The 12,194-nt window shown below is 41.2% G+C and overlaps 1 protein-coding gene across 2 annotated transcripts in view; it reads right to left on the bottom strand.

The window, feature by feature from the left end:
- FRAS1 (Fraser extracellular matrix complex subunit 1) overlaps positions 1 to 12,194 on the bottom strand; it is a 513,532-nt gene that overhangs the window by 247,620 nt on the left and 253,718 nt on the right. For both annotated transcript variants that reach the window (XR_010751479.1, XM_066384281.1), the window contains exons 15-17: positions 9,546 to 9,689; positions 2,301 to 2,441; positions 395 to 535 (exon numbers count right to left, since the gene is read on the bottom strand). Coding sequence is in view for 1 of the 2 variants with exons in the window: in XM_066384281.1 (XP_066240378.1) it covers positions 395 to 535; positions 2,301 to 2,441; positions 9,546 to 9,689 (426 nt within the window). In the remaining variant the exon portion in view is untranslated. The remainder of the gene's footprint in view (positions 1 to 394; positions 536 to 2,300; positions 2,442 to 9,545; positions 9,690 to 12,194) is intronic.

The raw sequence follows: 12,194 nt of genomic DNA, 5'->3' as shown, positions 1-12,194 counted from the left end.
CATCCTAGGGACTCTCAGTGTGCTCAGCAGGACCATTAACACAAACAGGTTCTTCAGGGAAAAACAAAATGAAGACTAGAAAAACATTGGCAAAAAGAATAGAAACATTGCTAAAAGAATAGAAAAAAGGAGGAAATAAGGGTGGTTTAATGCGCAGTCAAGACAATGACATTGCTCTCAAGGATGGCCAAAAAGGTCAGGAACATACGGGTGTCATCATCGCCACAAATATTCAAACATGAGTTTTCAGACGATCTCTTGGTAATGAAAAGAAAAAGCATATAACGTATGCACAGCCATAGATATACCAAAGAAAAGGTAAACTGAAAAGCAACTTCAATCCACGCCCGTATGCTGGGAAGGTCTTTTGAAACATGGATGGCAGCAACGATACCTCTGCAGACCCCGTGGTCAGGGAAGAAGCCCTCTCCACAGCCGGGCAGACACTGGCCTTGGCGCAGGGCCCAGGGGTGGGTGCAGGCGACACACTGAGAGGCTGTGGGTCCGGAGCAGCTGGCACACGAGTTATGACAAACTGAGGACGAGAGTGAGAGAGATAAACACAGAAGAATCAATCGAGTGACTAACGAGCCTGTTTTTTGGCTGGCGCCCCTGTGTCAGAGCCTCTCCTCTAAGGCCGTCAACCCGGCTCCGGCTCTCACATCCGAAGCAAAGATGCGTTAGGGGTGCTGATAGCACCAGATCTGCCCACAAAGCCCAACTACCCATCTGTTATCTGTGTTCTATCTATTATTTACTACCCATCCTTTATGTAGCGGTTGTATTAAGTGTTTCATACACATTATCACTTTTAATCTTCACAGGAATATTATGAGGTAGGTAGGCATCATTAACCTCATTTTACAGATGAAGAAATTTGAAGTCTTGGGAAGTTAAAAAATTTATCTAAGATCACAGAGTTAATTAGTAACAAGTCTGGAATTTAGCCCTAGGTCCGTCTGAACCTAAAATTCCCCGCCGGAATAGGGATGAGGGAAAGTTCATAGTCTGCGAGGTGGAAGCAGTGAAATTTCTACTGTCTCGTCTATTAATTTATCTGTGCTCTTCAACAAGTGTGGTATCTCCAGGCCAAGCTGCCTTGGCATATGCACAGTGAGAGGCTGGGCTCACCGATCATATAAGGTACTTCCAGAGCGGGTATCCTGAGACTGTGAAAGAATTACACTTAAGAATCTGACTGCTACATATTATAATGTCATACACACATATCCCTCCTTTGGTCCTGGGTGTTAATAGTGGGGATATCTGACTCTAAGAGACAGATGGTACTTGGTACTGTGGCCTGTCCTAAAGGACAGGATGAGACACAAATAGAAGGTTCCAGAGGACAACAGTCAGGAGCTGGGAGAGGGGAGAAGATAAGACCCTTGGGAGCAGAATGCTGAGGAAAACGGATGAACAATGGGTGAGTAAAGAGGTTAAAAGACAAAGGAGAGGTAAGAAGAAAATGAGGGACAGGTCTCAATATCCTGCCCCTAACAGACACTAGGGAGAAGTAAGAACGTGTATGTGCCTCAGAGAGGAGGGTTGATCGAGGCAGCAACACATTCCCAGAGGGGCTCAAAAGGAAAGATGCAAGTCGAGCATCTACAAACTGGAATTTATAAAGACTCAAATGGGAATGTTTTCATTGTTTAGGTTATGTAAGTCTGAAAGGAACAATATACTATACAAATAGCACATGAAACCAAATTTTCAAGAGATACAGACTTCAGTTTTACATGCTATCAAACTGGGTCTCCTTTTTTATTTTATTTTTGTGGTGTGTTTAGCTGCCAAAATACAGGGGCAGGCAAAGTAGGTTTACAGTTATGAGTATGCAAAACACAGACTTTATTCTTGTATCGTTTGTTTATTTATTATTATATTATTTATCATCATTTTATTATTAACTTACTTTTGCCCACCCCTGTATGTGTTTATAAATGCCAATAAGGAATGATTCTGTCATACCTATTACCTAAGCTGGTGATGGATTACAAGTGCAAAAGAACTCTATGAAGGTCTTAAAGATGTTCTTAGCATTTCAAAAGGACAAGATGATCTCTATTGATGATTGATATGTATGAGTCCTTTATTTACTCATTTTTGTCCCCCAGCATCCACCCATGACTCGTACTCCCATACCAAATACATTAGTCTAATGAAAACATTTCCTTAATTCAATATTTCTTAATTCAACATTTTCCAATCAAACACACAAGTTCCCAAGTAAGCAGCATATCCAGTATAGATGATGATGACAACGACGATGACAATGACAATGGCCCGTATCTTACCTTTGCATCTGCCAGTGGCATCAGCATAGTATCCACCAGGGCATTCAGAAAGGCACTTGCCATCATGCAATACTGCCTTCTCAGTACAGGTAAGGCATTTGGGACTATCGGGGCCACAACTTTTACAGGACTGGTCACAAGCTAAGGGGGAAAAAACCCAATAGAGAAAGTCAACAGTGAGCCAAGGGAGCAGGGAAGCCTATTCTTTACAATGTTCACAGTTGGTGTCGGAATAGTAATCTTATTCTCTGGCTGCTCAACTGAGTTGTTTCCTTGATTCCAACATTTCAAAGGACTCTGTACTTTCTGTTTTCACAGTTGAAGAGCCAGAGTTATTCTTTGCCCTAAGAATAACAGATATTCTGAGGTATCCGCCACTACCTCCAGTGTACCCAATTTAATAGAGGATTTAAAGTTAAAATGTGGTGATGGAGGGAGACTTGACTTAGGATGGTGAACACACCGTGCAATGTACAGATGATGTGTTACAGAATGGTGCACCTGAAACCTGTATGATTATATTGACCCATGTCACTCCATTAAATTAAATTTTTAAAAATCATACAAAGTTAAATGGCCTTGTAGTTACAGATGCCAGATTTAGCAAATGAAAATACCAGATACCCAATTACATTTGAATTTGGATAAATAATAATTATTTAGTTTAAGTTCATCCCAAATATTTCATCCTTTATATGGCAACCTTGTGTGGAAAGAGAATTCAGAAACTCCGAGCACTACTAAGCTCAGTCATGCTACAAAAATGTTCAACTGTTGAACTTCCCTAATCTTTACTATCTATTCATTCACTTAACTCCCCCAAAATTTCTTATGCTCTGTGTCAGGTACTGTTTCAGGCGGTAGAGGCAGAAAAATTAAATCAACTTGGTCTTTGCTTTAAGGGGTTTTTAAGTCTAACAGAGGGAGACAGACATATGTGATATGAAAAATACTATAGCTATCACTCAGATCAGTTTGTTTAGGTACTCAGATAATTCAAAGAAAAACATGTGTGGTATAGGTGATATGAAATGTAAAGGAAAGATTCACCTAAGAGCAACACTTAAATATTGTCTTGGGAAGTGAGTCAGAGCATGCTTAGCTAATGTACTCCTGGCCTAAGCAGCGAGGCGAAGAAAGGTGCAAGGGCCTGGCAAAAGCTGAGGCTACCCAGGGACAGAGCAGCAGTGCTCAGGTATACAAGTGGACATATACCTTTGTGCCAGACTCACAGTCTAGATTCTTGTCCTTTGAATGGAAGGCAGCGGGAATCCCTGCCAAGTTTTAAACACGATAGAAGCATCACCATGTTGGGTATAAGGAAGATTACGTTAGCTTCAGTTTGGAGAGTAGTCAGATAGGCAAAGAAGGAGAGTTGGGGTCTAGCTGGAAAACCATGGCAATGATCACAGGACAAGATGATCAGAGGCTGAATCAAGGCTGTGGAGATGACAGATTTGAGACCTGTGTAGGCGCAAGTATCTCAGATGTATTCCAGGGACCTGTTTTGGGGGATGAGTAATGCCCCTCATAGAACACAATAAGGAGAGTAGGTGTGGGGGGTTCTAATGGGCTCAGGTTTGGATAGGTGCAGTCCAGTCAACAGCCCAATGTATAGTTCTGCAGCTCAGGAGGAGGCCTGGGGGTCATCACATATACGTGGTTATTGAAATCAGAACTTAGTTGATTTATTTGGGAAAAACATGAAGGATAAGGCAGAAGTAGCCAAGGATCTGAGAGCACCAACATTTAATGAAAAAAGAAAAAACTAGCAAAGGTGACCAAGAAGAAATAATACAAAGGTAGAATAAGAAACAGAAGTGTGATGGCTGGGAAGCTGGGGGAAGAAACTTTCAAGAAGGGAGTCATTGAAAGAGTAGAGAGGACAAATAAAGTCTGAACACGGCTCACTACACTTAGAAATTAAGATATGGGTGACCTGTACCACACCATTTAAGTGGAGTCATTAGAATGAAAGTTCCTTTAAAGGCCCCTGGCTGTGAAAGGACAGAGAGAGAAATAATTAAAAGGGTAAGAGGATGTTTCATCTCTCCAGTATTGTAGAAACTCAAGGCAAGTATAGACTCAAGGAATGATTTTTAAAACGAGAAGAGTTTAAATAATTTTTAAAAATTCCTAGGAGAAAAAGGGGGTGTATATTCAAAAAGACAGAAGGAGCTATTAGCCTTGGACAGACCAAAGAAAGGCCTCCTTTTCAGAGGGTGGAAGAAAGGAGGTGGGCGTGAATGCAGCTGCAGGTAAGTCTATGACTCCACCTACTCTATAAAGTACTCATCGGATAAATGCTTTGAAAACAAACAAAACAATCCTTCTCCCTATCAGAGAATCAATGATGAGATCTATTCTGTTTGTTCTCTTAATCCACCTGCACCATGCTAACCTCCTCAAAAACATTTCAAGAACTTGGGGGAAAAAAGATGTAAGTAATAGGGCCAAATGTTCCATCCTGCATCCTGGAGGATTCAGCATCTCTCTAGCAGCAAATATGTAAGGCAAGATAATGTTCAGCAAGTGGTCAAAGGCAATGGTCTTTATGTCAGAGAAAAAGAACATCACCACCTCAACTCATAACTGGAAGAAGCAAAAATAAATCTGAAAAGCATCTTTCCTTCCACCCTCCATAAAAACTTCTGTAGTTTCTAATTCTATAACTGACATCTCGACAGAACTGAACAATCTTAAAGATACGTGGATTTCCCTAGAAATAAGGAACAGCAGATTTTTTTTTTAAATTTAGAATTGACCAACAAGAAAAAAACATTTTAAGGCAAACATTTTAGGACACACTTAACCTAATACTTAAGAGTGTATGTAATTTGTCAATTCAAATAAAATTATTAGGACAATGTCATTTCTTCCTAAACTAGTTTATAATTTCAATGAAGTATTAGCAAAAATTCCAGTTATATTTTATTTGGAATTCAATAAACATATTCTAAAGTCTATGAATAACTAAATCAAATTTGAAAATAAAGAGGAAAGAAAGGGAGAATTTACCCAATCAGATATTGAGACATACTACAAAGCAATAGAAATTAATGAAAACATAAAACAAAACAATGTGATAGAGTAGAAGAACAGACATTTGGACCTTTGGAATAGCTCAGCGACAGACTTATGTGCACACAGAAATTTAATATACAATAAAGATCAGTGGAGAAGTTAAGACTGAATTACTAGATGATCTTGGGAAAATTGGATCATGAAATGAAGAAAATAAAACTGGGTTCCTCTCCTTAAACCTACCCATAAGTGGACTCTGGATGGTTCAACAACCTAAGTTAAAACTGTCAGATTAATAGAAGAAAATGCAGAATAATTATCTTGTGAAGAAAATGTAAAATAATTTTCTTATGAACTTGAGCAGAAAAGAAAAATAATTCAAGTTCAAAACAAAAAGAATTATTTTTAAAAATTCAAAATTAAAATGTTAAAGTAAAAAATGATAAATTAAAATTTTCTTTTCAACAAAGGACACCATAATAAAAGTTAAAAAGGTAACAAAATTGAGAAATATCTATTTATTTAAGACTGAGAAGAGTTAATACCTATTTCATACAAGGAACTCCATAAAAATCAATGATCAAAAGGCAGCAAGACCAATAAAACAATGGGGAAAATATATTTAAAAAGAATATATAGAAGAGGAAACACAAAAGTCCAAAAGGAGTTGAAGATATTTTCAAACTCATTAATAATCAGAAAAATACAAATTAAAATGGGATGTCCCTGTATATCTACCTATTGACCAGAGAAAAATCTAAAGCTTGAAAATGACAAATGGTGGCAAGAATATGGGAATGAGAGAGCCCTCATGTTTTGGAGTATAGAAGTTGGTGAGCTGCCTGGTACTACTTAGTCAAATAAAGAATATGCAGAGTCAAGAAACCAACAATTCTGCTCCTGGGCTATCATCCCAGGAAACCTTCCCCTGGGTTCACCAAGGGACATGTTTTAGGCTGCTCACTAGCACTCTCTAGTGATAGCATGTGGATGGAAGGAAGCAACCCAGCGAGTCTGTCGCTGGGAGAGGGAATGGGAGATTTGTGCGGGATGGAGACCGGGAGGATTATGCAGCAATAAATAAGAAGCAAAGGACTAGATGATAGAGCAACCTTAAAAATGTAATTGGTTTTTTAGAGAAAAAAGAACATGACCTCTACAACACAATATCATTAAATATACCTACACACAGAGTTACCCTTGTTGGGGTGCCAATCAGTAAAAAATCCACATATAATTTTTGACTCCCCCGAAACTTAACTACTCTTAACTACCCTCAGCATCTGTGGAGAGTTTGTTCCAGGACCTTCCCAGACACCCAAATCTGTGGATGTTAGGTTCCCTATATACCCTGGCATACGTATATCAATGCATACAACCAGTCCTCTGCATCCCAACCACAGACTGCAAACAGCACAGGTGTTTATTGAGAAATACCCACATATAAGTACACCCGCAGAGTTCAAAGCCTTGTTGTTTGAGGGTCAACTGTACTCAATACCCAGTTTACAAGAACCCATAAAAACAAAAAGATTAAAAGAAATAAAATAGTTGTCTAAGTGAAGAAGGGAAATGAGGATAAAAGGAAGAAAAGGCAGAAAAAGAAAGAATGGTTAACAGAAACCTCTGAACTTGCTGTGATTTATGATGTTAGCTAAGTCAGGAAAGCCTTCTTAACAGCACAAGTACTTAAATGACTAAAGAATGAGGAGATTTTTGTCTTTGAATTTCCCCACCCTTTATATCTAATATTTGTAAAACTCTAAGCATGTACCACAGGTGAACTTGGTTACTGTAAATTCTTTCAACCAGGGCATACCACTGTTTATAACAGGTCATTCTGGATTTTTTTCAGCACTTGACTTTGAGATTTCTGCAGATATGAGATGCTTAGCTATAAATTATTAAACAAACATTGCTAGTCTTTATCTTGAATAGCACTCATCTGAATCGGAAATAAGTCAGCATTATCAGCATCAGACATCTTAATTAACATTCCAATTAACAATCAGTGACTTGGTTCCCCATTATTTAGGAAATATCATTTGAATGTTTCTGCAGGCATTTGATAAAATCTTTGAGAACTCTAACAATTCTATGAAAAGTGTGAACTCCAATCTTGTCTACCAAAAGGCACGCTGGCCGATGCCAGCAACATCACAAAGTCTTGCGTTGTGGCAAGCAATCGCGCATCCATTCAGTTACCACTTGTGGATTGATTGGCTGGCTGACTGCCAGCAACGGTGCATCCTTCTGTTGGGAAGTTTTCTTTCTCATCCTTTGTTTCAAAATGTATATAGATAGCATCTCAGAGTATATTCTCTCCCTTAGCCACCTGTTAAACAGCCTTCTATTAATTCTTCCAACCCCCAAGGAGCTCCAGCTTTCTTCACTCCGCCTCCGAGCTCGGCTACATTCCCACCCTTCATGACCTGCAGCCTCACACTAACCATCTCTCCTTTCGCTTCCCCAGCGAAAGTTGCTTTCTCAATTCAGACAATACCTTCTCAGCAGCAGGTCAATGTCAAGGCTCCTTGTCAGTGACAGTAGATAGCCTCCTTGGGGGTTTAAGGAGCAAATACCTTTAGGCCTTCGGATTAGTGCAAATTTGACATCCACTGACCTTGAGAGAATACATCTGGTTTAAATGAGCAGGAACTGATGCTGACAGAAAAAGATGGAAATGGCAGCCTGTCTCTCCCTTCCTTGTTCCCTCCTGAATTCACAAAATAGCTGCCTGTGACTCATCAAAATCAGGTGAGATTTTCCACACCACTGATGCTGATAGACGTCTGCACAGCTTTAAGCAAGTGGCTGCTAAGAGCTCTCTCTCTTCCCTAAGGCAAGTAGGTCTTGTCAGCTCCCAAAGATCATCTCATTGTTGCTACTGGCCTTGCTATTCCTGCGACCAGGACAGCAAACTCAATCGCTCACTGTCAGGTGCTGGCCTGTCAATTTGGTAATGTCTACTGAAAAGGGGAATGATCTAAAGATTGACAGGAGCAGGAAAATGAGGATGATGATAATAACTATCTCAGAAAACTGTTGTGAGGATTAAACACCAAACACTTACATAGCACATGCTCTGTCAAGCAGTGTGCTGAATGCCCTGCTTATAAGTAACTCAATCCTCTCAATAGCCTCTGAGTTGGGTGTGCATTAATTTCCCATTGCTGCTGTAACAAAGTACCACAAACAGTGGTTTAAAACAAATTTATTATCGCTCTAGAGGTCAGAAGTCCTAAAATCAGGTGTTAGCAGAACTGCATTCCTTCTGGAGGCAGGGGGTCCATTGCCTTGCCTTTTCCCAGGTCTGGAGGCTGCCTGCAAGCTCATGGGCCCTTCCAGGCCTCCCCTGCCCTTCACTTGGACCTCTACTTCCATCTCAGAACTTCTTTTCCGACTCCCACCCTCAAGCCTCCCTTGTGTAAGGAACCCTGTGCTGACACTGGCCCAGCCGGGTAATCCAGGATAATCTCCCATCTGAAGCTGCTTACTTGATTGTACCTCCAAACCCTTTAGCCATTTAAGGCAGCATAATCACAAATTATGGTGCTTAGGATGTGGACATCTTTGAAGGGCCATTATTCTGTCTACCACAGGTGCTATTATTATCCCCATTTTACAACTGGGAAACTGATGTGTGGATAGAGATTAAGTAACTTGCCCAAGTCCCTGCTTTTCCCAATATACCTCAGTGGGTTAATGTTTATAGGGTACTTGGAACAGTGCCTAGCACAAGGACACAGGATGCTGGGCTAATCTTTACCGTTGTGAAGTAGGTGTTAAACGTAGAATCTATAAGAAGCACTTCAGCTTTAAGTCAGCGGCACCAAAAACAAAGCAGGATCTGCCTTGGGCTGACCTAAAAGTGTCTTTGTCTCCATGCATATTTGGAAGGCGGTCTAGAGCTGACAGAGGCTTTGATATTTGGAGAAGGGAGCCCTGCTCCTGTCCCTGCAGCTGTGGGTCTGAAGCAAGCAGCCCAGGGCTCACTGTCTTTATCCTCTGACCAAAGCTAGAACACATTATGGGCGAGGGAGGGAATGCATTAAAGGGGTTCCCCCAAGTGAAAAGCACAGGTTTTATAAATTACTAAAACACCAGCCATTTGTATATTTGTTGAGTAAAAGAAACTCAATTATTGGAGCTCTGATTTGAATTAAACATGGGATGCTGGGAGAAGAAGAGATGCTTTGGCATGCAAGGTCTGGCACCTACCACGGCAGGTCCCCTGCTTGTTGTAAAACCCGCCGCCACAGCTGCTCTGACAGCCGCCGTCGCTCAGCACGTGGAGGGCGTCTCTGCAGGCCAGGCAGTGCTTCTCCGTGGGACCCCAGCAGGCCGCACAGGACTCGTGGCAGACTGCAGGCAAACAGCAAAATCAGTGAACCATCCACAGCAGAAAGACGGCTCAGTATTTCCTGGGAAAGTTTTAAAATTTATGAGGAGGATGTTGGCTCCTTAATTCCTAAACAACTATGCACATATGTACACCCCAGGGGAACCCCCGCCCCCAACAAACAAAACTACTTCTGTTAGCCAGAAGTACAATTTCAATAAATTATGGCTAAAAAAAATGAAACAGGAAATTAGTATTTGAATAATGGAAATCACTGGGAAAGAAACCATAATGTCTGATGACATTATGATGATCTAATGAGATCAGATGGCGCTCTAACACGTCGCCTTTATAACCACACAACAAAGTGTCAATAGGATAACCACTCCCATCTCCAGCACCATCAAGAATCAGCTAAGCAAGGATGCCATGTCTTCAAGGCCTTGATTAGACCTAGCAGGAGCTGGTACAGTTTAACTGTGTTGCATTTTCCCTCCCTTTCCATTTCTCTCCTCTTTCCCTCCCTCACCATACCCCCCTCTGTCCTCTCTCACAACTCCTTCATTCTCCATCAGTCTCTGGTTACTCCCAGTAGCATCTGCTCTGGACGTGTACCTTGAAGAGCCTATTTTCCTTACACTTGAGGTTCTAAGTATGTGTTATTCCTAGACCAAAGCTATTCCTTTAAGACTCCAAAATTTCTGCCTCCTCCAACATTTAAGTTTTGATTACTCTTTTGGCTTGTTTATCACCTTAGCATATTTGTAAAGAGAGGCCTATTCTGAATGACTGAGTACATTCAGACTTAACTCCCTACATGTCTAATCCCACCTTTGCTTTCGTTAGTGGACCCTAATTCTCAAAATGTTTGCTTCACAGTGAAACACAACCTGTTTGGAAGACATATTCAGTCTGATCAAAATTGGTAAGAAGATGCCTTTCCTGATTGCAAATGACTTGGGGATTTTATTTAAGTAATTTAATCAGATATCCCGTTGGAATAAGAAGAAAGGATACCTGCCTGACTGGTGGTGGTGTAGTGGATATAGTGTCGACTCAGATCAAAATCCCAAGGTCACCAGCTTGAGCTTCGGTTTGTTGGCTTGAGTAAGGGGTTGCCAGCTTGAGTACAGGATCACTGACATGATCCCAAGGGCACTGACTTGAGCCCAAGGACAACTGGCTTAAGCAAGGGGTCACTGGCTCAGCTTGAGCCCTCCATCAAGGTACATATGAGAATTAATCAATGAACAACTAAAGTGATGCAACTATGAGTTGATGCTTCACACTCTCTCTTCCTTCTCTTTTTTTCCTTTCTCTCTCTCTCTCTCTCTCTCTCTCAATAAAAAAAATTTTTTTTAAAGAAAGGATGCCTACATTGAAAGGATATCTACATTGCAGATCTCAAGACCCACTGCTCTCCTCTCTATTCTAAACTTCACAGGAAAGCTTTAATTTCAGACTTTTCTCCCCAGCAAATGTGGAGAAAATTACAAGTTGTGTTCATTGATAGCAGGGCTCTCCGATAAAGAATAACAGTGGTAAGGGTGGAAAGGGCCAGCTTTAGGCAGACCTAAAGCAGGGGTCCCCAAACTTTTTACACAGGGGGCCAGTTCACTGTCCCACAGACCGTTGGAGGGCCACCACATACAGTGCTCCTCTCACTGACCACCAATGAAAGAGGTGTCCCTTCCAGAAGTGCAGCAGGGGCCGGATAAATGGCCTCAGGGGGCCGCATGCGGCCCGCAGGCCGTAGTTTGGGGACGCCTGACCTAAAGGATGAGAAGTAGCCAGTCATGGGGAGAGCAAAGAACAACAAAACGTTCTTGAGAAGGGAAGGAGTTTGGGAGTTCAAGGAACTGAAGGCGGCCCGCATGGCTGGAGCTGGTGCCATGGGGTTGGGGCAGAGCGGGCAGAGGGACCTGCTTCATTACTGGAGGTGAGGCAGAGGTCTGATCAAGCTTGACCTTGGAGACCATGGAAAGAAATTAGGGTTCTATCTTAACTGCAACGTGAAGTCATAAATGGGCTTAAGCAAGATAGACACAAGCCTTGATTTAGATTTTTAAAAGCTCTTTCTGGTTGCTATGCAGAGAGAATTTAAGGACTTGCATGCAGGCAGGGAGACCAATGAGGAGTCTACACTATGGTCCAGGTAAGAGAGAATGGTAGCAGGTGGGAAGCAGAAATGGAGGAAAGTTTAGTTATATGTTATCTAGTTTCCTCATGAGAACATCCTGTAAGCTTCCTGAGGGCAGAGCCCATTTCTCTGTGAACTCTGCACCCAGCACACTTCTTATTGCTCTACAAACACTTCATTTATATTCGATACATGGTACACAAGAATACTGTTCATAATAGGATAACCTACTGACACTACATTATAATTAAAGTTGTAGGTGCAATGATTCCACTGCAATATTATACCCTCAATACACATGAAATTTGTCATTTATTTATTCAACTACCCTTCAGTTACTGACTAGAGTCATCGTCTCAAGTGTCTAACACTGTTCATACCTCCATCT

This window comes from Saccopteryx leptura, chromosome 5, assembly GCF_036850995.1.
Source record: "Saccopteryx leptura isolate mSacLep1 chromosome 5, mSacLep1_pri_phased_curated, whole genome shotgun sequence".
NCBI lineage: Eukaryota > Metazoa > Chordata > Mammalia > Chiroptera > Emballonuridae > Saccopteryx > Saccopteryx leptura.
This window is presented reverse-complemented; position numbering and strand designations above follow the sequence as displayed.